The sequence below is a fragment of the Orbicella faveolata genome, unplaced genomic scaffold (genome assembly GCF_042242905.1).
Source record: "Orbicella faveolata isolate gen_17 unplaced genomic scaffold, um_ofav_v1 contig_13, whole genome shotgun sequence".
In the NCBI taxonomy this organism is placed as follows: domain Eukaryota; kingdom Metazoa; phylum Cnidaria; class Anthozoa; order Scleractinia; family Merulinidae; genus Orbicella; species Orbicella faveolata.
In genome coordinates, this window is record NW_028301540.1 from 31,525,001 (window position 1) to 31,550,795 (window position 25,795).

Sequence of the window (25,795 nt, forward strand, 5' to 3'; positions counted from 1 at the left end):
AAGTTTTCTTCAACGAGCCCAGTCACGGTATTTTGAGTTATTTTCTATACAAAATCACCTTTAAATTGAAAAACACCAAAGAGATAATAGCAAACCATAAAGGAACAAGGATGGTTAAGGATGGAGAAGATTAACACGGATTACAAACGACGAACTTGAAAGATTTAAGCTAAACTTTTCAAGACACGCAAACCGTGACGAAGCTCCAATTATTCAGCGTTGAGTTAAAGTTCATTTTATTTTCACTATAAGGCACATAAATTGCTGAACAAAAATTTAATAGTCAACGTATACTGAATCTTAAAAGGAAGGATGTGGCTAGAGCACAAAAGAAGTGAAGAGGAAAACATGAGCCATAGTCTAGTTGAAATTATACGGTTATGAAATTTTTCAAGGTTCTCTCCTAACCTAACAGGACAAACAGTCATTTAGACCTGACTTTTGTTTTGCTCCTGTAGCAACTTGTAGAATGCTTGAAGCCATTTGCGACAGCAAATGAACAAATCCAGGAAGCTGCCATGGAACGTCTGCAGGTGAGCTCGAGAAGAATGCTTGTCGTTTATCGCTGGAGATTAACTTGTTCACTGGACAGTTGAGAAGTCAAGCCTGATAATTGTCCTTTTTTCGTGGAGAAAAAACAAGAACAGCTCAACCATGATATAAGAAGCACTATCAGTGTGCCGAAAATCACGTTACTTTGTTATCACCTGCATGATAGCCGGTTCTTTACACTGGTTTTATACAGTTCGCTCTCTTTTGTAAAAAGCTCCCCAAATTCCGGGCATGCCACATGTTTGTGTGTTATAAATGGGTCACAAACCAGATATACTCATGAACTCATACTCATATACGCATGAACTGAAAGCTGAAAATAAGGAGTTTAAGAAAACCACGATGGCAACGGGAATGCAGAACAACGGCTGTGCACGTGCGTTATAATTCCTGGTACATTTCTTTGGCGTACTCTGCAAAACAACAACGTAAAAAATGACCAAACTCAGCATTGTTCAGAGAACGTGGACCACGATTGCTAATATTTAAATTTCTATTTCAAATTTATCGCTGTGTCCCAGATTCGGTTTCTTGATAGTTTTGACAGTGAGAAATAATGTAAATGACTTTAGAGTACCGCAAGATTCGTAGGTAAAATATAAGTTCTTTTTTTAGTCCACGTTATTCTCGACGTTCCCGTCGTCGGATCCTAAAGTGCCCCTTGTATTGCTCGGGCTCAAACACAGTCCTCTACGTGCCCGTAGCCTTGTTTGCTTGCTTGTTTTGAATTAGTTATTTAAAAAATGTCGCTAGTGTGGTAACCATATTCCAATCTGCGGATAAATATTAATATCCCGACCATTCCTTCTTTCTTTACAAATTTCAGTGTCTGAAGTGTTCGACAGAGTTCACCAAGCCAGTCAATTCAGACGAACTACTCTGTCCTGATTGCGGTAGCTCCATGACTGTGCTGGTGTCGTCACCGGGTAAACAGGACAAACCGGTTTTCGCTGTTGGTCTTGTGGGTCGCTTTGTAGGAGAACATGTTGGAGCTGCTAAACTGAATACCAGCTCTATAAAAACACTAAATGGCGACATGTCTGTTACTGCTCTTGTTCAGCTATCAACGTCATCGTCATCGTCATCATATTTAGAAGCTGTCGATCAAACGCAAGAATCACAGAAGACAGACAGTGTGGATCTCTCTAACAAGAACATTTTGCCTGCGAACGACAAACAGTACGTTTTACCTTCCTTGACAATCACTAAGTTTTGTCTGTATTTACCATATGGTATTCAAGAACACACGAATCGGGGAGATACAAATGATTTCATGATTTAAAATCCTGGGGCTTTTTACGTTAGGTCATGGGAAGGGGGCCGTATTACAAGAAAGATTTAAATGTCGGGAGCTTAATCAATGCTTTTTCTGTACTTATGTTAAACAGAAATTCAACAGTTTTTTGGGGGGAACTTAATTATTAACGACTTAATCAGACATTTTTATGGTACAGTAGCTTAAGCAGGTACCTCAATCCTTCACTTCAAGGTCGATCTTTCCAAGCATTTGAATTGTGTTGGTTTATTTTATTACAGGGAAGCAGAAACTGAGACTAAAACGGAGAAAAATCCTGATGTTATTCCAAAAGAAACATTGGATCGGCCTGCAAAGGTACCCGACTTATGCTCCAACACTTCGGGCAAAGTTTTAAATGAAAATGGCAAAGATTTATCTCCCGCGGAAAAAGAAAAGGTTCAGAAAAAATTCGAAGTCAAGGACTCTGGAAAGTACAAAGTGAACAGCAGAAGTGGAAAATTTGTGACTAAAAACAGAAATTCTCCTCAGGTGAGGACAAGTGCACTGAGCAATTCTTTGAAACAGTCTTCTCAATTGTATCGAGCACCACAAACACAATATTCTTCCTCCACGCCATCTGAGAAACACAGGGAGGACTTTCAAACTTCAATAGCCGCGTCTTCAAATATAAATAAACCTACTCAGAAAGTGATTGACAGTGGTCAATCAACACCACCTGAGAGCGAGTTAAGTTGTTCTGGCCAATATGCTGAGCTTTTGAGTAAGTCTCTCCCCGCCTTTAGCATGAATGTAGCATTAAAAGACTCGCCAAAGGCTTCGGCAACGAAACGTTCAGAGAAGCTACAAAATGGAAGCTCTTCTTCTGGGCAAAGAAAAACCAGTCAAAATGCGAAAACGGACAAAGGAACGCCTAAATCGTCGGAAAACTCTTCGCAGCAAGTCAAGTTGTCGTCGAGTTTGCAAAGATCTCCGACTCCAAAGATGTTTTTAAACAACTTGATAAACCGGTTAGGCAGCAGAATCACGCCAGGGAACAGTCTCAGCGACAGCTCTCAGGAGTCGCGGAGCAACTCTAGGTCAAGCTCACGGGCGTCAACTCCAAGTCTGATGGAACCGAAGGTCGCTCTGAGCTTTCGCTTGTCCGCGGATGAGTTTAGAAGCTGTGATCACAAGTTAAAGTTATATTTTGAGGTGTCGTTGTTTCGGTGGGGAAGCATCGAGGAGTTTCGTTGCTTGTTGAAGGTGAGATGTTTATGTGAAATGTGCTGTGTTCTAGTTTGTTACACGATTACCTCAGTGGAAATTGCTCAGTAGATTTTCAAACAATGTAGGTTGCCTGTCATGCTGAGCCCGTGAAGTCTGTGTCAGTCTCAGAGATCGCAGAAATGATCCTGAGGCAGATTTTGTTGAAACAAAGTTTTTTGTCATCTTATTACTACCTGTAGTAGTAACAGTAGCGTAACGTACTAGGTGTATTGCTAAGGGCCCAGATGAATAAGGATAGTCACAACTAACGCAAATAATCTTATCAACCAATCAAAACTTGAAGAAAAACCACGTACATGCAACAGCTGCCAAGCGCGGGAAAGTATGTAACCGACGTCAAGCGCGGGAAAACATAGAACCCGAGCTACGCAGTAAGCATGGTAAGCGCAAGGAAAAAACGCTCGAAAACCAAGTCGCCAACCGCGCTAGTGATTTTGATTCTGTCCCTAATTAGTCAAAAAAGCCGATATGTTTTCGTTTTCTCTGCAGAAATGTTTGTAGGCTTAGGATAAAGAGAATCAAAGCATTCAATAGGCCATTTTCGGGTTACCTTGTGCCTCGGTTTCAAAACGAGTCCTCGTGGAAAACATTTCATATGAAAATGAGTTTGATTTGTATGAAAATGAACTTCATATGAATGGTTTCGCATGTAGCCTCGTTTTGACACAGAGGCCAAATGTAACACGGATATGGCCTATAACACTGCTCTATGATGAGACAGACAGTTGTTCCTTGTACTGTAGTGATTCAGTTATGACGTTTTTAACTTACACTGGTTGTTGTTGGTATTTTTTTAGGCTCCAGTTGTCGTTTATGGCAGCACAGAAGAAACTCCATGTCTAATGATCGTCTCCAACATCATGTTCTATATCTGTAAATTTTCTCTCAGAGGAAGGTAAGTTATAATTTACGGTCGGGGTTAAGAAACTTGCCCCAGCTTCAAATCTGTTTTTTAATTTCTCGGCTCCATGATAGGGTATTTGATTTACTGTTTTTTTTTCGCCAGAGATTATGAAGCGAGACGCTTTAACCTAAAAGGGATTGGAACGAGACACCTCCCTTTTGCGTTCGCGATCGCCGATAAACACTTGTCGGAACTTAAGAGAAAAGACTGACCTACAGCAGCATGCTTTCATTTTTAAACTAGGCTCCAATAATGTACCACTAAACCACACAAGTTGTTTATACCCACAAGGCCATCCCCCCCCCCCCCTTTTTTTTTCGTTTATTGTCGAATGCGTTTTGTGATTTTGGGTCGGTCGGTCGGAAAAGGAAAAAAAACAAACAAAAATAAAATTGGAAAAGGAGTCTGGAGCTAGGAGGCGCGGTACCTCAGCATAATATCCGTGGAGCCTGGAAACAACAGGGTGTGGTTATAAAGTCAACATCGCGGCAATGGAGGAAGGAAAAAGTTGACGTCGTTGTGAAAATCAAACGAGAACAGGGAAAAACTAAAAATCTGTAAGGCAAAAAATTGCTTATGTTTCAGATTGAAGTGACAATTGTTTGAAATAATGTGTCATTGCCATCATTGCCTTCTGTGTAACTTTTTTTTTTTTTTCTGAAAACGCGAAAATCTGGGTCGGTCAGACGACGCTAAACAGAGAAAAAAAAGGGATGGCCCAAGCGGAAAAAAAACAGTGGCGCGGGGTGTTTTATTCAGTAAGCTCTTGCGCGGTCATTTTTAGCGTTCAGGCAATCTTAGTAGTCAACTGTTGTACCACTGCCTCCCACAGTGTTGTCATTAAGTTTCTGTGTGTGTTGTTTTGTAGTGGAACGCCTGATGAATGTCTGGCACCATTAGTGTCTCATCCTTTAACTGAGTTGCAGTTTATTGACTCTGGACTGGGTAGCCAGGTGAGCAAACGTATTGTGTTTGTGTTACAATCAAGACTTACGTGACCGTCTTTGTATTACAGTGAATACTTGCGTGACTTCTATTGTTCTTGTCGCGAGTTTCGTGCAAAATGGAAGCCTAATGGTTAGCACACACCGGAATCTGGGTCGAGTGACCTGGTTTTAGCCTTGTTTGGGATCACTGTGTTGCGTTTTCGGACAAGGAACTTCCTTCTCACCGTGTCTTCCCCCCACTCTCTCCCCCAGGTGTATGAATGAGTATTGACGTATTGTTAGGGACACGTGAGAAAAGTCTGAACAATAACTTGTGTTAGACCACTCCCAGCGGTTGTAGCATTGCTCCTTGTCTCCTCAAGCTTCAGCAACCCGTGTGGGCCACTTTACTGACAACAGATAACTTCCTCCATTTTCCCATGTAGAGTTTTCGTCTTGAATTCTCAACTCGTGGTGGATGTTACGATTTTCTTGTCCGTGAAAAAGATCGCTGCGAAGAATTTCTCAGCTTTTTTATAGGTAAGTAATCCTCATTTTCTCTTCCCTCAGTCATATTTTTTCTCTTTTTTATCTCTGCTCTTCACCGTAGTGTGCCCTACAGAGCTGGATATGCCTTCATTGCACTGTCATGTTTTTCGCTCATTTCTCGTTTCTTTGATCCGTGCAGATATCGTCCAACAAGCGCAGAGTAAAGCTGGGTCTAGACCGGTTGTGGTAATGCCGCCTTATCCACAAACACTGCAGCATATCAGGTAAGCTAAGGCAGTCTATGCCGGTTAAACACGTGGTTCCATGTTCGTGGAGGCGGCGTGGCCTATTGGGTTAGGGCGCTAGATTTGAAATCTGGAGGTCCCTGGTTCAAATCCTCCTTCCTTCCGCTATCTGGATTTGTTCTTGTTAGTCCCGAGTTCAACTCCTCCACCGCGTTGTGTAAATAGCTAACTGGTCAGCCTCCTACCAGTTGGGATTCTTAATAATTTATATTCTGTTTGCAATATTTGTTTATTTATTTGGAGTATTCCCAATTAGCACAACAGTGTTAAATAAAGTTGTTATAATTATTTTGTTATTTTCTCCTCCAGTTGTAACATTTTTAGTCGTGCTTGCCGGTTACAGTATGCTTTTGTCATTCAGATCTGATCGGTTTATTTCAGCTCTGTTTCTGACCTTGACTGCGCCTTTTATTGTAGTATTTTATCGTACAATGCAATATCTCACATCTCCACGCCTTTTATCAACAATAAAAAATGATCACATTTATTTTAGGTCTCAAGTGTTTGGAATGAAAGTGGAAGATCCAATTGCTATGGTAAGTAACGATTTTTTTTTTCAGTACTTTTTAAACGCACAGTCGCAACTATCGACAGCCTAATCTGTATATATGGGTTATTGACCAATATCCAGTCATTTTGACCGAACAAGCTTGGCCAATAAATAATTTATTGTATGGAAAAAGAACTCTATTTTCTTGCAGGGTATAGGGAGTAAACCCGAGCGGGGAAGATGGCTCCATCTTGCCCGCCCTGGTAGCTAATCACAACACACGATATGGTTCTTCTTGCCCGCTCGTGGAGCTAGCCATTCAATCAATATAGGTACATTGTTAATTGGTGATCAGAACAGGCCACATACCAGTGACTGGTGTTGTGGTCGGTTCGTTGAGAGCCCTGAGAGTCGTGGTAACATATCTTGTATTTGATTTTATCACATAATTTGTCTGCTTCAGGGTGAGCGTCTTCATCAGCAAGTCATGTATTTCACTGATCCTCCAATCATTAAAGATCGTAAGGTTAGTAAGTGTTCAGTAACAGACTAGCTGTCATGTTGTTCGTTTTCTCGTTCTCTTGTTACTTCATGTCTTCGTTCCTTCGTTTCTTCGTGTCTTCGTTCCTTCGTCCTTTTGTTCCTTCGTGGCTTCTTGACCTCCTGGCTTGTGCCTTGCTACCTCCGTTCCTTCGTCCCTTCCTTCGTTTTTTTGTTCTCATTCTTACTTCTCCTTTGTTTACTGCAGAGTCTGTTAAGAAGCTATTCCAGCTGCTTCGTGGGCAGAGAATTTGTGGACTGGTTGGTACAAGTAAAAGAGGTTGAAACAAGAGATGAGGTAACTTTTTTTAACTATGTAAATTTGATTGACTGACTGACGGACGCACGCATGTACGCACGCACGCTCGGACGGACGGACGGACTGATTGATTCATTTGTTGTCTCTTACGCTTGCTTGCTTGTGTTTTCGCTGATGCAATAAATCGTTGATTTTTTAGGCAGTAGATATTGGTCAGAGACTTCTGTACGTGGGAGCTCTGGAACACGTATCAAAAGAACAGCAGTTTGAAGATAAAGATCAGTATTACAGGTTTAACACCGAGGTAAATACATGTCAGCAGTTCAGACCGGGATATATTTTTCATATCTTCTCCAACATCCTTTGTACTATTCCAAAATATCCTAGTCAAGTTATTTACTTCATAAAGTGAAGTATTTTTTAGTGATCAATTGTATCAGTCAGTAGTCGATCCTGATTAGTTAATGCTGATATATAACGTTATTCCTTTTGCTCACAGAGAGGCGAGTTAGGAGACGATTTATTAGCAGGGGACAGTGTACCAGATATGGACACAAGTATTGTATTGTTTGTAATGGCTCATCGCTGCTCAAATACTGAAAAACCTCGTAAGTGACCTGTGTCTTGTGGTGTGTTGTCAGACCCGAAACACGAAACAATTTACCTTTTCTCCGTAATTGTCGCTTTTTTGTGGATTCATTGAGTGCCTGTTTACTGCAAACGGTATTTAGGAGAAGCTAGTGACGAGACAAGACGAGAGAAAAAACGGGGGCGGGCTTTTACTGCGAGAATCGAAAGCGAAAGACAAATCAGCCTGTTAGGCGCCGGTTGGAAGGGTCTGACCGCGGCTGGAAGAGCCGAGAAGGAACTAGCTGAGAATGAAGTGGCCGATGGGGGAAACTGTGCGGGGGTTCCCCCTCTTTCCCTCCTCCTGTCTCTTCTACCCTCTTTCTTTCCGACCGCTCTTCGCCCCATCCTGGACTAGAGATCCTGCTCACACGCTAAAAACTTATGACCACAGACGTTCTCTCTTGCCGTTTTTCTCGTTACGACCAATCAACCGAAGATCTGGAACAGACAACTATCATTTGAGTCTTGTCGCGTAAATGTTTGAGGAGAAACTTGCCCATTGCAATAATTAAGTTACCCTGCGTTTCTTTTGATCTTGTTGAATTTGGTGATACACCCAGACAATATCTCAGATGGGTTACTTTTCGGGTAACAGTGAAACTGTTTTAGGATAAAGTCATTTTTCCATCTACTTAAAAATTAATCGCCAAGTTGTCGCAGTTACGTAACTATTAACTGATTCACTAACTTCGTGCTCTTTAGATTCCAGTTTGAATGCTGTCAGCGTGATCGTATCGCGGTCTCATATCGCCCTGGTCCAACAGAACCCTCAGTGGCCCATTCCTCGGTACACTGACCTGCCTCAGCATCCCAAGGGCCCTGCGTTTGTGCGCTTAGCAAGACACAAAATCACTGACGTCACAAGCTTGGTATGTTGCACGCTTTGCTTGCGAAAGGGTTGTTTTTTTTTTGTTTTTTTTCAATCACCTGAACGTGTTCAATATAAGTTCCCATTTGCGGTCTTTTGTAGAAACTTTCAAATGAAGAAAAACGTTAGTAACTACAAGTGGCTTCACAGAACACGTGAGAGGTGGGAATGAATAACACCGGCGAGGATTACGATAAAGGCAAACTTGTCAAACTGCACTCACTACAGTACTGCCTATAGTTATTTCGTTCTCATCGTCTGGTTTCGTAAAATGGAGCATATTTTCTACATGTATTTTATTACTTATATCATGGATGACAAATCACTCTTCAATTTTGGCGTAAAACTTTCAGGGTTGATTTATAATTCCACATGTGAAATTACAAAATTGCCATGGCAACGTCAAGCGTGAAATTTGTCAATACTATTAACAAGTCAAAAGCCCAGGACAAGCGTAATTTGTCACCCAAGGTGTTAAAAGGTAATCAAATGGTATACTCGTGAAATTAGGAAATAATTTCACTAACGTTTTGTCAAAATTCTAATAACATTTTTTTTAAGAATGTTCACAAAACCCGCGTGAAAGTATTTCCTTATTTCACTAGTCACCAATTGATTACTCAAACAAATATTCGTCATTTGTGCAAGATATGCTGACAATTGTCGTTTGTTGTTTTTACAGGATTTCTACGAAGATGACCCTTGTTTTATGGCGATCAGTATATCAGACGAGGTGAGACCTCACCAGAGCTAAATAAACCCACCTGCGACAACACGATACCCCTTCCACCTTCCCCTCCCCTCAGAGATATTACATTACGTGCAAAAAATCTCGGACGATTTAAATTTCGGACAAAGGGTGTTCGAAATAAAACTGTCTGAATTCTTTAAGCGTCCGAAATATTTACAGCTCAGTATAAAGCTTCGAAGTAGCTCTAAAGCTCTTAGTTTCCTTTATGCCGTGCATTATGGAGCGAACTCTTGCCGAGACACTGCTGACATACGTAACGGCTTCATAGAATTTGTGTTTTTTCTCGTCGGTGTATTCGGAAAACCTTGAGGCTGTAGTAAAACTATCATTTTACAGAGGTTGTGCAGTCTAGCTAATGTTTTCGATACCTAAATTTACTTTAGCTTTGTCAGTTTCAGCAACGTGTCCGAAGTTGTTGTCCGAAATTTGTTCGAAATCCGAAATTTTTACGTCCGAAGTTTTTTGCAAGTAGTGTACTTTTAGTTATTTTGCTTGGAAGTGAACACTGAGAGGGGAGGGTGGGAGGAATTCAGGTTATAAGAATAAGAGAGAACGATAAGTTGACGCAGAACCAAATTCTCTCAAGATAATTTTATAGAATGTATTTAAGACAGTAAGGAGAATTAATATATTGATGGAATGTTGTTCTGTTCATGTTCAGGACGCGCCAGTGGAGAGCGCTGAGAGCCAGTGGATACTGAAGACAGAAACCGTCACTACCCTCTCCTCCCTGGTGAAAGTGATCAAAGAACCGTGGGAGGCGCAATTTGGAGTGGAGTTACAAAAGAATCTTTATCCTTCCATCACGGTAAGGCTCATGAGAATGTGTTGTAATTCATGATTTTACTCCTTCGTGCCGCCTTTAAAAAAATGTATGGGACGCCAGGGAAACATATGCAACGCTATTTGCTGTTAGGTGAAAACCTAACATTAGCCAGTCGGTGAGGTCCAGAGTAGCCCTGAGCCAATTTGGAGCAAATCATGTTTTCCTTCCCCATGCCAAAATTACAGTAACAGCAAACACTAAAAGTGTATCACTTTACTTTAGAGCAATGATTCATTTTAGGATATGTTTGTTAAGGCTTTTATATTCTTTTTTTTTTTTTCTCGCAGGATCACAAAATGTAAAACTTGTTGTGTGAATGGCCTGGTAGCCAGCTCTCATCTAGTGAACACTCCCAAAACTGCTGGGCAGAAAAAATGTTCCACTTGAACAACCTCACGCTTGATTTTGTCAATAGAACAAAGTAGAAAATCACTGCGAGTGCTTGCGAGGAAGCAAACATAGAGGTGTGTCTGTTCGCCCATCGTGTCATCACGATCCGCTTCGATTTGTAGGAAAAAACCAAACGACTCGTCTTGAAATTCTGTAAATTATCGTAAATCATTGCGATAGAGGCTGTGTTTGCTATGTATTTCAGGAAAAGAAAAATCCCACACAGTGAAAACGACCTCCGAAGAAATCTTATACCCATCTTATGCGGACACATCCATGATCTAAATCATTCCCAAAAGCGGAACCCTCTCGTTACAGTGTGCAAGAAGGCCCTTGGTTCCAAGGGTGACCACTCACTTGAGCTTCGACTGTTTTTATAGTCTTGAAAAAGGCGTGCGTACTGCTGGACTTTCCTTTGTTTTAGACGTGCCACTGTGTAATGCTTCGTCCACACTACTCTGGAGGGATTTGAAAACGGAGGGTTCACTCTGAAAACGCATCAAATGTTTTCCGTCCACACTACATCGGAAGAATTGAAAAACGCTACAATTACTGGTCATTTTGGATTTATTTGTGAGGAAAACTCGGTCAGGGAAATCACATGACTATCGTGACGCCTTCGTTTTTGAAAAGCTCCGTTTTCAAAATGTTTTCCTTCGACACGAAAACGAAAAAGCCGGCGTTTTCAAATTCCTCCAGTTTGAAAAGCGCGTTTGAAAAAAAAGCTCCATTTTCGTGACGGATTAGTTTGGACGGTAGGTCTAACCGTAGAAATAAAGCTGCGTTTTCAAATTTCTTCGGCGTAGTGTGGACGGGGCCTAACTTGTGTCCCAGCATGCTTGATTTGTATCACGTGAACGGGTGGTGCAAAGCTCCTTGTCGTTTTTAACCACTTCATTTTAATGTTTCCATTTCGAGCCATTTCGGACTGGCCTTGGAGATAAATCCAGAATTACTTCTTAAGAATTTTTATCAACAGTAAACAAAACACGCAGTTGATAATTATATTTAATTTAATACATGCTATTTGTAAACTCTTTTTGTATAAAAATTGAAGAAATTGAATAAACTGAGTTTGAAAATTATAGTTGAGTCATAACTGGCTAGTGATCGAGATAAACTGAAAATGTTGTAAGAGAAAGCTAGAAACTTCGATTCTCTTTGTAACTAAAGGACTTGTTGGCAGAATGGATAATATTTGAATAATGGCTTTGTTACTAATAGCCATGTTAGATCGTAAATACAGAGACCCTTTTGATTAATTTTAAAATTCATTTGGGTTTGTCAGCAACGTAGGGTTCAAAGCCCTCCTGTAGATTATTAACAGTGAGAATTCGTGCACCGGAAAATAGTCTTTTCTGCCGTCCACATCCACCGTAATTTTGGCGAAATTGAAATTATTCGCGGAGGTAATGAAACCTAGTTTCCTGGTCTTCCTGGTCCAAATCTTCTCTCCTTATCATGGGAGCTGTGTTCAAAAGCAGATTAAAGCCCTGGCCAAAAGGACTCGCATGTAGTCGCATATAGGCGCATGTTGAACTTGCGTAGGGACTTGCGTTAAGTGGCCAAACGGGCTCGCAACTTTCCTGGCAAGAACACGCAGGTCGCAAAAAATTCCCCTTTTAAGGCTTCGGGATTAGTATTTCACAGGCTAAAAGGTTGCTATGACAAAGAATGGATGTCACTCAACTTGCGTCGGGTGGCCTTGCGTCGACTTGCGTGCAAATTTGATCTCGAGCAAAGTCGCAAGTCAACGCAAGTACACGCAAGGTCTGGGGTCAGGAAATGGTCAGGAAAAAACGTTTTCCCTATGAACAAGAAAAATTTGTTGAAAACTTATCAGTCATAATGAATGGGTGGAAAGGAGGGATGCCAGGGCAGGCTATAAGCCGTTACTATTTCTGTTATTTATTCGGTTAGGGAAATTTTATTTTTATCCAGGGAAAGTCAGAAAAAAGCATTGCTCTGGCCCTCTAGTTTTGTCTCTAACTCAAATCCTTACATTGTGGGTAACAAATCAAGTTTGGAATTCAAGACGGAATTGATAAATTTATCAGAATTATTATTATGTTTATATCTTTGGCTTTTTCACAATTTTCTTCCCATCGTATTACAGTCCCAGTGTTGTCACCCAATAGTCCGAGCACGCCTTCCGTGCCTATCTTGGGAAACAGCTGGCACCTTCAGTTTACAGGGCTTGGCTCTGTAAAATGCCAACACAACTGAGAATAAGACACGTTGTGCATTTAAAACACGGCGATGAATTTCAAGCTCCTGAAGACACATGGTCTGTCTTTCCTTGGGTATTTTAGTGGTATCACAAAGGACTTCAAGAGTCAACTTCTTGAAAACTATTCAACGAATTTCATTTGAAATACCTGCGCTTTTCACATTCCGTGATTTACGACTGAGTGCGTGCTTTACTCGATATTTTTAAGCGACGACGTATTCTGTGACGTCATCGCTTTAAGTCAGCGTGCTGCATGCCTTTGGATAGTGATTTTTCACTTATTCCGCCGCGCCTATGTCTGTCGCACTTATGTCGCGCACGATTTATCCCTCTGTGGAAGCGAAATGCATTCTGGGAGTTAGTAATTCGCCATGATTTATACAGTGTCGAATAAATTTGCGCTCACTGGCAAACTCATAATAAGAACATATCGTCCATACATACAAATTCAGATAGACAAGCAATCGCACACGCGATAGCCGAAGGGTCTACACAAAATTTACGGCTTGGTGGCGCAGTTGTACTTTTGCCAGTCTTGAAGTGAATTGAATAAGTATTGTCTGAATTGAATGAGCACTGTGAGAGCACTGTATGAGCATTGTATGAGCACTGAAATATACGGTTTACAGTAGTGATAATGAAGTCAGGGTACGATTTATTTGCAGTTTTCAGTTTTTTATGAAGTTTTGGAAATGTGCTGTTTTATATTTTCTGTCAACGAAAGAGTGGTTGTGATTAAACAATCGATAATCGTTTCGTCAGGGTAAAGACAATACTAATGTTCATTGATGATAGTTACACGGTTAAAACAACAAATTAATTTTCGGCGTTGCCAAATATCTTAAAAGATAATAAGGTGTCGATTTCAAAGAGAGAAGCTTTTCCTTTGCTGCTCTCCTTTGCTGTTTGTAGGATCAGCGGAGTGCTTTTTATTTCAGCTTTTAAACTAAGATTTGGTGGTGGATTTTGGTTTATACAGTGTCGGATGTATGAGCATTGTAGTAGCACTGAAATATACGGTTTACAGTAGTGATAATTTGCGATAATGGTTTTGTCAGTGGAAAAACAATACGAACTTTCACTGATAAGAGGTATACTGTTAAAACATCAAATTAATTTCCGGTGAGGTAATTGGCTTTGCCAAATGTCTTTAAAGATAATAAGATGTATTGTAACGTACCCTTATTAGGTATAAGGGAACGCTGTTGATGTACTTTAAATAACACTTTTCACTTTATCCGCAGAGATGCAAGTTGATTTTGCAGCATTTAAGTTCTTTGAAAGAGTTTTCAATTCTCAATGTCACGCTGACGAAAGAGGAAATATTTATTGTTAGTAGCGTAATGCTTTATTTAAAAGCGATGACGTATTGTAAACAAAACCAAAAGTTAATGTAAGAAATTTGAAAAATACACTGTAACAGAAATTCCTTTATTATGTATTGGAAATTTAGTTATTAATCTTTCTTTTGGGTTGGTACATTTCGCTGACCCCTAGCACGTGGACTAACACGAAGGACCTAGACTACGAGTAGTCCCTCTGTCGCTTCGTCCGTCGTGCGTGACGCGAAAGAAAACCGCGAAAAAAATGGCCGCGCGAAATCCTGGACAAGGGTAACGAAGGCTCTGGGAACGAGATTGTAATAATAAGGAAAGAAATCACAGGTATTCGTGATGCGCAGAACGTGTGCGCAGTAACAAAAGTAGGCTCCGCAATGGCGGAAAGCATACCGAAAGAAACCATCTCTGAATTTCTAACAGCTGCACGACGAGGACACGAAGACGAACTCAGAAAACTGCTTAACAAAGCCCCCAACCTTGTGAACTGTTCCAATGACCAAGGACAAACGGCCTTGATGCTCGCAAGTACATTTAATCATGTGAAGTGCTGCGAGGTTTTGTTCGAGTCAAATGTAGATGTCAACAAACAAGATTGTGCTGGTAATACACCTCTGCACTTTGCTCGCGACATTACTGTAGCTCAAGGACTTGTTGAACGAGGAGCCAGTGTATCCTGGAAGAATGTGCTAGGTCGCTGGCCTTTACACGAAGCCTGCGTTTGGGGCGAAATGCAGGTATTTGAAGAACTGCTATCTAAGTTTTGTGGCAGAATTTCCGAAGTAAAAGATAAAGAAGGAACAACGCTTCTTCATTTAGCAACTATTTCCAAGATAGAGGAAAGTAGGATTGACAAAATCAACTTGCTGCTGTCCCTTGGAGCAGACGTAAATGAAGTAAACTTATGTGGAAGGCCAGCGATTGCCATGGCGTGCAAGAATAGTGATGAACGCGTGGCAAGATACCTTGTTCAACATGGGGCAGACCCGAATCTGTCTGACTTCTTTGGCCATAATGCCCTACATTCCTGCTTCCTGGACTACCCGCTTGCAGTGCTAGACTTCGGTGTCTTTAGGCCGAAAAGCGGTTTACTGAAATTATTAGCTCCCTTAATGGCAGATGTAAATGTAACCACTGCTACAGGAATGACCGCCTTACACCTTGCTGCCCAGAGAGTCAAGGCGGATGACATCCGCATTATTCTTGAGGTTGGGGCGAATCCTCTAACTCGTGACAATCTTGGGAGGACACCTCTCCATTTCAGCATGTTCAACCCCTTCCCTGAAGTTTTTCAAGTAATGTTTGATTACTGTAAGAAAGGGTCAGATTCTCTTCCAACTGATGATCTTGGAAGATCTGTACTTCATTATGCTGCCGCATGTGCCTCACCAGAAGTGTTTGATGCAAGCATAACATGCGTAACGGAATCCTATCAACTGGCACCTGAGATAAATTTGCACGATGACTATGGTAGGTCACCACTTGATTGTTTCTTCATGCATGGAAGAAGAGAGGAGGTTGTCCTTGAAAGCCTTCTACAAAATGGTGCTAAAGTCAATGACCTTCCAGCACTGATCATGGCTACTTACTCAACACAGCTGAAAAAGTCCCCAGAAGAAAATGGTGATGTTGAAACGCAACCACAGTCCAGAAATGAAACTGATTTGACTTCTTCAGAAAATTTATTATCTAGTTGTCTTCAAAAAATCATTGTCACAGATAGTGAAAGTGTTGAGCCAGCAAATCTACGACCTATTGCAGACAACAGAGAATTTCTTGAACAAGTGGCTTTGCTAACAACTGAAAGCAAAGATCATAAAGACATCAGAGAACAAATGAATTTGACTTGTGAAACATTCATGACAACCCTGAGTCAAGAGGTTGAGAAGCGAGATCCTCGTTTCACAATTGATGTTATTCCAAGTGGCAGCAGCTATGAAAACACGAAATTAACAACCGGCAATTCTATCTCCGATTTTGATTACATGACTAGCCTAACGTCGTTCAACAAAATAGTGACAGCTGTTGAATCAGTGGAATTTCCTAAAGGTTACATCATGCTTAAGCTTATTAAACATCCTGAGATCACAACTGATTTAGATTTTAATGAGTTCTTTCATGATGGATATTTGATTGGACAAAAGGTTTCCAAACGTCTTTGTCAACTTATTCTTGAAGTGCTCAACGATTCCACTGTTTGGAAGGAAAACGCCCATATGTATTTCTTTGGTAAAGATCCAGTCTGCACCTGGGGTGATCGAAGCCCAGCAATCAAGCTCAGGCTCAGATGGACAGGGGGTACGCGCATGCCTTCTAAGAGCATATCCTGTGATGTAGTTCCATCTTTGCACATTCCTGGGTGGTGGCCTTCATTTGCTCGTCAGGCATCAGTTTTATTGAAACCTAACGTTAAAGCTGGATGCTATGTTGTTTTGAAACAGCCCGACGTTCCTTTCTATGGAGTGGCTAAGTTTGGGAATCCAGAGTGTTTCTTGAGAGTGTCATTTTCTCCAGCTGAATTTGAGATATTCAGAAATACGTCTGAGGATGTGCGAAAGAGTTTCGTTGTTGCCAAAGCATTGTCGAAAAGAGTGGTCAAAGTTCCAGGCAAACTAGTTGATGTGCCCGTGAAAGGAGTAGAAATTCAGAGTAACAATTTGATTTCTACCTACTTGTTAAAGAATGCTTTGTTTCATACACTGGAATGCTTCTTGGAAGAAAGCACTCAAGATCAAGACCAACTGGAGTACTTGGTTTGTGGGGTTTTCAAAAGGTTGTTTGAGTACACAAAACACAACTACTTTCCAGCCTTCTTTGTACCACAGCAAGATCTCATTCACACTCATAAAACAGACAATTTCTCAACGATTGCAAGATTTGTTGCCTCTCAGGCTCTGTACTACAGTGTAGACAAGAAAGAGCAGAAGCACAGTTTTGAGAAGATGAAGGTCATGCTCCCAGCTGAAAAAGGAAAAGTGTATGAGGATCTGCACCGTGGTGACAAAAGCATAAGATATTTCCTACAGGGAAATGAAGGAAACTCCTGATGCACATTTCCAGGGTTGCTACGAATGTTCGCATTGCAGGAAGAATGAGTGCAAAACAAAGGTGAAAATTTTGTGATGAATGAAGTAACATAATGCTGTGTCATAATAACTATTAGAAAGCTTAAGTAACCAAGGTCTTCGATGCATTCATGTTCTTTGAAACAATGCTGTTATTATCCCTTTTTTTTGTAATTTGCCTTATCTGTCTGAACTAACTAGGAGCTGAATTTGCAGATACAGCATTCAAGTAAGGGAATGGTCTATGGTAGAAGTTTCAGACAATATCGGCAACTGACTTTAGGAAACCAAGCACCTGGACCATACATCTTATTATGAAGCCTAGCTTTTGTTATTTCGTAGTTGGTACATAATACCCCTTCTCCAGGACTGTTGCTGTACCTGAACATTTTCTGAAGTTCCTTAGTGGTGTATTATTGTGCTACACAGCTGAAAAGTTCTGTGCATTTAAGGCTTCCAGGCATCTCTCTGGAGTAGCTTAGTGCCAACTGCTCTGCAATATTGGAATTTCCAAAGTGCACATTTTTTATCCTGAATCAAATGTTAAAATGAGGTTAAAATTAAATGAGAGCAGTGATGATGACTGCAAGCTAATTCCTATTTGATCTTTCTAAGCAGCTAGTAGAAATGTACCAATTTTGTTTGTTACCTGATTCACTGTTAAGTAAAGATCTTGAAATTCAGTGAATAATTTCACTGTTTTTTTCCTTCATAAACATAAGCATCGATCCATTAAGGGAAACCCTTTTCTTTGCAAACCAGTCTTTCCAAGGGTAAAAATGTTGCCCAGTTGAAAAAAGTTTCATAATTCAAGTTTGAAATTCTAACTAGGCTGACTTAAGTTAAGTTGAAGTAAAAAAAAAAATACTAAGTCAACTTTTGTTTGGAAAGTTCCTATGTGCTCTGAAATGTTTTGCTTGCTGTTTTTGTTGGGCAGAAATGCTATTTATGGAAAGTGAGCAGGGGGTGATGAGGGAAAAGGGGCACGGCCAAACTTACAGCCCGCAGTCTGACAATGATGTGCAAATTAGGTTATGTTATGGCATAACAGCTCCCAGTGAAGGATATCTGGAAATGAATAGTGTGCATTTACATTTGTACCTATAATCATGTTTCCAGAGTGTACTCAAATCATCACTTTTATACATTCCAGGTCTATGTAAGTGTGAAAAATATATGCCTAAAAACTGAAGTCACCACATTGCTGAGCTGAATTCATATGTTTGAGAAAAAATTTACTAGTATGGAATTAGACTGTAATTATGCATGTACAGTATTGTGTAGTATTTAACAGGTATGAAACATTAGTTATTATTTTATTTGGCTGGGGTGATAGATGTTATCCATTACTTTCCAGTCCAGTAAGGCAACTATGCCAGTATGACTGCTTTGGCACAAACTTGAAAACATTTCATTGCACTCTGATCAAGCTGTGAACTTAAGACTGAACAACCGCATCAGAATCAAGAATTACTTCTTATCAAGTCCTTTTTGAAATGCTTCATAATGATGCAGAGTGTTTACATTTTCTTCTGCATCTATATTCAAAATCTGAAATTTGGTGAGATGAGAGTGAAATTTCTTTTTTTTGTTTTCCCATTCCCTTTACGACACAATACTTCAGTAATGACAGTCTTTACCCAAAGCTCCTTATGGACTGAAGTGTTTTGTAATTATGGGAAAGATACTCTCTTGTTTGGGTGCTGTTTCAAAGTCTTTTGGCATTGTTTTTAAAATAATCATTTCCTTGCTGAGCAAAGTATAATTATGTTGAAAACCAACAAAAATGTGGAGAGGTCTGAATGGTGCATTTTTTTTAAATTACAATAGCACTTTTACATATAAAAACATTTTGGTTTGAAAGTATGCATTGGATACCTGCACTTCCCTATTAAACTGGTCTTCATGGATCTCCTGGCAGATCTCTTCAAATTATGCACTCATGTTTTGTACTCCTACCTTCAGTGCAGCCATTTTCTACCTTATGCATATTCTAACTTTGTTTCAAATCCTTCACTGGGTGTGCTTTGATGTGGTTTTGTATGTGACCTGGTGGACAACCGACTTGGTTTTCAGTAGAATTGACCTCTGGAGTACTATTGCTTTGGTTGCAAGACAATCTGTGCAAGCATACATAGAATGCTGTGCAACACCATCTGCAAATGGAAGCTTCAGTACCAAACTCATTATCCAAAAAAGTCCTCTTGACATCTGGACAAAAACCATAAATTGACTTTAGTACAAACTCTAGTGCTTAACCTGGTACAAAGGTGTTATGTATTTTAATGCTGAATGTCGAAGGCATGCAGTAGCTTTCCTACAGTCTTGGCATGTTCTTCCAATAACTTTCCCGTTACCATCAATTGTGGGATGAGATTCAACCTTCTTCAGGGCTCGAGACTAACGGTAGCCAACTAGCCACAGACTAGTAAAAATTCCATTTTGGCTAGTGGTTTTTGTGCTTCACTAGCCATTTTGGCTAGTGAAACTGAAAATTTGTGAGCACTGGAGGCCCAGAGGAAACCAATTAAAAGTTAATTTCAAATTTTTCACAAAACGAAATTGAGTCAAAGCATGCAGAATTTAAAACATCAGCTGTAAAAAATATCATGTACTGGCCCAAACAACAACTTTAAATTACTATAATGTGAAGGAATGATTGACTTTTTTGTTTGTTTGTAAAAAGTGACAAACGACAAACGAACTGCTTGCGGCTAATGATTAGTCATGTGTGAAATCGTACAGAACTCTAGGGATCATGTTTCATGCGCGTAGCATCTGGAGGTCACGTACACTTTCAAAAAATTAAAAAATTCACAGTTGTTCGAAAATTTGAATGATGCCTATATAATATCGATGCCTATGTTTGCAACTTGTAAATAAAGTTGAGATGGAATGAATTGTGTTCATGAGAAATCGTGAATCACCATTTTGAAAGAAAGGAATGTTCTTTGGCGGCGAGTTGGGAAGTTCTGTGAGAATTTCTCACGGATGGCAGGTCTAAAACACAGGTCATAGGTCACAGGTTATTATTGTTTTTACCAACACTGAAACAACCTTAAACCTTTACTAATACTAACCTTAAGCCTAAACATTGTCTTAGTGTAGTATTTAGGTCTAAGGTTAGCATTAGGAAGGGGTTAGGGTTGTTCCAGTATTGGTAAAACAATAACCGGTGACCCGTGTTTTAGACCTGCCGTCTCACGGAAGCGAAAACTTCGGTTTTCGTTGTTGACAGAGCAGCTGAAATCGAGCCTAATTGTTGAGCAACGCCTATAATTATAACATGGATGCCTATGTTTGCAAATGTCTGTGTCTGGCTAGTGAAAAACTTGTTTTGGCTAGTGAATCAAACCTATCACTAGCCACTGGGCTAGCAAGCTGAAAAGTTAGTCTCGAGCCCTGCTTCTTCATGGTTTGATTGCAGTTGATACAGGTAACTGAGGAAGACATTCTGTAAAATCTCTGAAAACTTACTTGTGTGTGCAGTTTTTGTTTGTTTGTTTGTTTTGTATAACTATATGCTTTTTAAAATGCCCAACAAAAACTTCCAGTGGAGGGCTAGACCTAACTGTAATATAAATAGTGAAAGGAAATGCTGTGCAGATATTTCGGACTGGCAAACTTTAGTCAGCAAAGCTGAAAACTGTGTTGAGAATAACCTTCATGCACTTGTTTTGAAATATAAAATTGTCTTAGAGGTTTGGCAGTGAATCCATGATGTACAATGAAATTTATCAAAACTGGAAGAAAACTTTCAACCTCAAGGTCTTTGAGTGTGTTGAAAAATAACACTTCTTATAACCCACATGCCCAATCATTAAAAATCAATATAATCAATATTAATCAATCAGTATCAGAAATTGATAAAAATCAAAGATTGAGACAATTGTGACCATCAATTGTTAATGATTTCTACTGATTTTAGTACTTTTTAAATTTCTGTAATTCACAGTGAAAGAAAATAATTGGGGCAAATAGGGCCTTTCTTGCAGGTGCAAATAAAATGCATAACTTCTTTCCCTATATGCAGCGAGCAGTGTAAATAGTGCATGGCAAACCAACAACAAATTCACAAAATGGAATTACTCGAGGTGCCACACCATTTGTTCCAGTGCAGAACTGGAGTAAATATCAACTTCACTTTATTTTGCACTTACATTTGGAATTACAATATTAGAAAAAAGAATCAGCTAGTATCTTCTTTCAAAAAGTGTTATCAATAAACTATTATAAATTGCTTACCAATTACATAAGCCAATCATTTTAAGTCCTCTACACTAAATCCATCAATCACTACATTGATTACAATCACTATAGTAACCAAATCAAGAGACTGACTTTGTACAATTGTGGAGGTTAAGTCTCCAGTGACTGTTTTGAAAACAGTCATTTTGCAAGCTATTCTCCATATTGTTAACTATGATATCTAAAAATGACTATTAAAAGCTCTTTTTCAAATGAAAATTTAACTTTTGTGGGAAATTGTAATGGTTATGATTTATTGTTAAAAGGATATCGTGGCGTCCAATTTAGTCTGTAATCATACTTGTTATTAACAAATCGGACTCCCACTTCGCGGTCGTCCGATTTTGTTCATCACTTGTATGATTACAGACCAAATTGGACTCCACTCAGTCCCATTACCATTGTATATCAGCATGGCTGCAAATATGAGGATTTGTATGAGGCCTACTCTGGGACCTAAAGTCACCGTAATTTTGGGCGACTTAAGGCAATTTACGCTGATTTTGGCAAAATTCAGTATAACAAGAAAGCGATTTTTGGCAACTTAAGGTGACTTAAGAAGATTTTGTAGCAGTTGCAGTGAGTAAAATAATCTGTTCTAGCAGTATATTTGAACCTCTTAGTATGACTTTAGTGGATACCTCCAATAGGACCTCAACATAACAAAGGTTCCATGGGTCCCACACCTGAATGTCAAGCTGAAGGTTAAGATGGTGGCCTTTGTTGAGCCTCTTACCTATGAATAATCTATCACAGTTAACCCATAAAGACACCAAACCCAAACAGGAATAGCCCTTAAGATAATAACGGCTCCCAGGCTCTATGACGTCAACCAGGTAATGCACCCAGGCTTTAAAGAACTTCCTACAGGAACCTTTGTTCAAGGCTCCATGTATCCCCATTTACTTTCTAATATAACAGAATTAATCACAAAATGCCCAAGAAAGGAACTAAAATAATTGTCTGGACAAATATGCCATGAACTCATGCATTATGTGTCAGGCAACTTCATGTGTGATCAACACCAGACATAAGGCATAATACAACATACCCCGACAGGTGATTGCAATTGAAATTTTCTGACACACAATTCATCAAGGAAGAAGACCGACCGTCCATAAAGATTGAAATAGGAGACAGAGTCACTTAATCAATCACTTAAATATATTTCAGCTTAATAGAATCAAGCTTAACATACATATATTTAAGTATCATGCAGTTTGTCTAATTTAGACAAACCGCATTGACTCACAGCATCTAACCAATCAACGTATTTGATGCATTAACAATTAAAATAAAACCTAGGCCATAAAAACTGGAGAAAATCTTCGTTCTAAGGCTAAACAAAATTCTTCCCCAGATTATAGCGGAGCTCCGGCAGCCCAAAGGGCCGCCAAGCGGAGCCCCATACTCATATGGGAAAGAAAAGGAAACCCATCAGTTGATTTTCTCATGGTTATCATGGCTAGCGGTATTGCTCGTGGGCGCGTACGCACGACGACGGCGACGACGACGACGACGGCGACGGCGACGGCGGAGTTGCCCAACATGGCGGCTATACTCCAAATAATAGGTTGACAGAGACATGCAGCCTTGGTTTACCGTGTACTTCCTTGATATTGGACATCCATGTTATGATCAACTGACACCTGTCAATACAAGGTATCCGCTGACCAGTATCACGTGACCATATCGCGGGCTCAGGCTTACAGCTCCTCGAGGTCACGTGTTTTCTTGAAGTTGACCGCTGACCAAGCGCTGGTTATCGATTGGATCGCGGGCTCATATTGGGTTAGCTTGTTGGAAACAGGGCAGGATTGCTCGGAAGCCAGTTTACGCTAACCCAGGATTAAAAGTTAATCGAATTATAACTTTTTCTTCTATACAAATGTGTTTTGCTGTTTTGTTTTGTGTATATGGTGATTATTAAAACTCAAAACAGAAGGCCAAACAATATACAGAAACCTCACCGCAAAGTTACAAAACTCAAATCAAAATTCTACCTTTTTCTGGGTTAGCTTAATCGGGCTTTGAACAACCCGGCCCAGGAGCTACGCTTTTAGGCTGGCCTAAATCTATATATTATATCCTCCTCGCTACTTGCATGACGAACTTGAATCCATCCAGCAATTTCGTTCAGCAGCGTTTCACCTGCATTAAGAGAAAATGATCCTCAGTCTCAGGTGATGACATTTTGACAGACTTAAAATACGGATCATAAAAGCACAAACCTGATCGAAAGTCCTTCCTGATCATGCAAAACATGTAAACACATGAGGGCCGCCATTTTGATTTCTTTCGACAGAATTATCCCAGCATGCATTTTTTTCTTCATTTCCGGTAGTTCCCAGTCCATATACTACTTTGAAACACGTGCAAACGAATTAGAGTGGTTTCCAACGGTAGTGGAGTAGCTGCTCAAAACAAAGGACGTTCCTGCTGAATAGTCGATCACAGGGAACGTTTTGACAAGGATGAATCTCGACAAGAATTTCTAATCAATGAAATTGACCCAAACATGACCCGCCTAGATTAGCTCAGCTATCCGCGGGCATGTTACAATTGTAATTTTAATTTGATAACAAATAAAATGTATGTATGTATGTATGACCCAGGAGGTTGTGCAATGTTTCGTGAAAATTGGTACCTTTTATGGTGAAAGAGAATGGGAGCCACACCCACAATATGCATTATTGTTGTATTATCAAAGCCTGCTTTAACATGTGATCAAACATCTCTGCCACTTTTATTGGGATCCTTCAATCCCAACTGTAAGACTCGCTGGTAGAAATTCTATCTACTGCATTTGAGTTGCCGACACAATCCATGAGAGTATTTAATTCTCTAACTACCGATTGAGTCATTGAGAGAGATCAGTGACTCAATGAGTACATTTGTTGAAAATTAGTTATGTACTTAATTGTGCAGGAATGGGGAACTTTGTCCTCTTATGTAAAACTATTTGAAAGTGCTGGGGCATTTTTTGACCTATTGATGTAAGGCGACTTAAGGCGACTTTGGAATCCCGGTAAATGGATTCTAGAAGATAATTGTACGCAAAAGGTGTCAATAAAAAAGCCGTGCCTTATTTCCATGGTGTGTTTCTTGCTTCCTGAGTGGTTATTTTCCTGATTTAACCCGATTTAAGCGATTTATTGTTTTCCGTCTTTCCACTCAAGGAGAGAACAAGGCGATACACTGGAATTCTGGACAGCCCACTGAACGAAGCCAAAAATTCCAGGCTAAAATAGCTCCACGGCCATAAATCCACCGCAGAATCCAATTACAAAGGTGTAACTTCCATTTCAACTATCTAGCCTCGCAATTGCAACCCCCGCGAGCGACACCATGGGGCAGTTTGTTTCTCCAATGAAACGGTAAAACGATGAGATGCCTGGACGAGGCCTACTCCGGGACCTTAAGTCGTTGTAACTTAAGGTGACTTTGGGCGATTTAAGGTGACTTTAGGCGACTTAAGCAAAATTGGCAGAAAAAACATAGCGACTTAAGGCGATTTAAGGCAATTTTAGGCGACTTGAGGAGACTTTGTCACTCGAGTGATATAAATTTAAACTTAGCAACAGTCTCTCCATATATCTCTTGCAATAAACCAATATTGTACCAATACTGGTACGTAATTAAGTCACCACTGTCTCAATATTCAGGGCCAGGTTGTTCAAAGCCTGATAAAACTAACCCAGGATTAGAGAGAATTTTGATTATTTTCAGTGTTGTAACTTTTCAGTCCAGTTTTCTGTTTATGTTGTTTGTCTTTTAGTTTTGAGTTTGATTCATCTTAAACTACACAACCATAAGCAGTGAAAGATATTTCTATACAAAAAAATTTATTACTTCTTTTAACTTTTAATCCTGGGCTAACGCTAACCGACTTTCGAACAACCTGAACCGGATTTCAAACCATTTTAAAAAAAATTCTATTAAAGAAAGAATTACCACAACACTGAACAGTTACTATTATAATAAGAATAATAACTTACAAAAAATACCAGCAAGGTAGCATGAATATTAGTGAAGATATCACAATAAAAATCAATATCAAACAAACTAATAATATATTCTCAGTGATAAAAATTTTAAATTTAAGATATCTTGAGTTAATTTGAAATATTTGTATATTTTTCATAAATTATTCAAACAATAGGGAAATTAAAATTAATTTAACTTATTTACATGCATTTATTTTAGAATGCTTCCCAAATTATAAAAATGGTTATCTTGGTAGACTTATCTACCATATTTTTAGCATCTCCCCTGTCAATTTTGGCATGGGAGTTTAGCAAATGGCACGGCTTTCCCAAGTTGCTCAGTCCTTTTCAGGGACCCAATCGATTTGCTGCTCTCCTGCCTCACTCAGACAAAACATCCCAATACCATAATAAGTACCGCATGCTAAGTTCCATTTCACCGACTACTTGTCTGGTGCCAGAAAACTTTCATGAC

The 25,795-nt window shown here is 39.8% G+C and overlaps 2 protein-coding genes and 1 long non-coding RNA gene across 3 annotated transcripts in view; 2 read left to right on the forward strand and 1 right to left on the reverse strand.

The window, feature by feature from the left end:
• The window catches only part of LOC110062479 (serine/threonine-protein kinase 11-interacting protein-like), a 23,512-nt gene extending 11,973 nt beyond the window's left edge, over positions 1-11,539 (forward strand). The window contains exons 19-34 of the mRNA XM_089285458.1: positions 459-533; positions 1,379-1,731; positions 2,089-3,052; positions 3,874-3,971; positions 4,849-4,933; positions 5,353-5,446; positions 5,595-5,679; positions 6,194-6,236; positions 6,654-6,716; positions 6,939-7,028; positions 7,189-7,293; positions 7,489-7,597; positions 8,322-8,488; positions 9,170-9,220; positions 9,900-10,046; positions 10,352-11,539. Of these exons, the coding sequence (XP_089141584.1) occupies positions 459-533; positions 1,379-1,731; positions 2,089-3,052; positions 3,874-3,971; positions 4,849-4,933; positions 5,353-5,446; positions 5,595-5,679; positions 6,194-6,236; positions 6,654-6,716; positions 6,939-7,028; positions 7,189-7,293; positions 7,489-7,597; positions 8,322-8,488; positions 9,170-9,220; positions 9,900-10,046; positions 10,352-10,366 (2,544 nt within the window). The 3' untranslated portion in view covers positions 10,367-11,539. The remainder of the gene's footprint in view (positions 1-458; positions 534-1,378; positions 1,732-2,088; positions 3,053-3,873; positions 3,972-4,848; positions 4,934-5,352; positions 5,447-5,594; positions 5,680-6,193; positions 6,237-6,653; positions 6,717-6,938; positions 7,029-7,188; positions 7,294-7,488; positions 7,598-8,321; positions 8,489-9,169; positions 9,221-9,899; positions 10,047-10,351) is intronic.
• A 2,681-nt stretch (positions 11,540-14,220) lies between these two features.
• LOC110062476 (uncharacterized) lies at positions 14,221-17,680 on the forward strand. Its single transcript, XM_020769403.2, has 2 exons — positions 14,221-17,129; positions 17,288-17,680. Exon 1 carries the CDS (start codon positions 14,399-14,401, stop codon positions 17,066-17,068), a length of 2,670 nt encoding a protein of 889 aa, XP_020625062.2. The 5' UTR covers positions 14,221-14,398; the 3' UTR covers positions 17,069-17,129; positions 17,288-17,680.
• A 3,529-nt stretch (positions 17,681-21,209) lies between these two features.
• Positions 21,210-23,973, reverse strand: LOC149115969 (uncharacterized). The gene is made up of 2 exons (XR_016206175.1): positions 23,566-23,973; positions 21,210-23,485 (listed from the first exon to the last, which is right to left on the reverse strand). It is a non-coding gene; the product is annotated as an uncharacterized LOC149115969 (long non-coding RNA).
• Between the last annotated feature and the right edge of the window lie 1,822 nt (positions 23,974-25,795).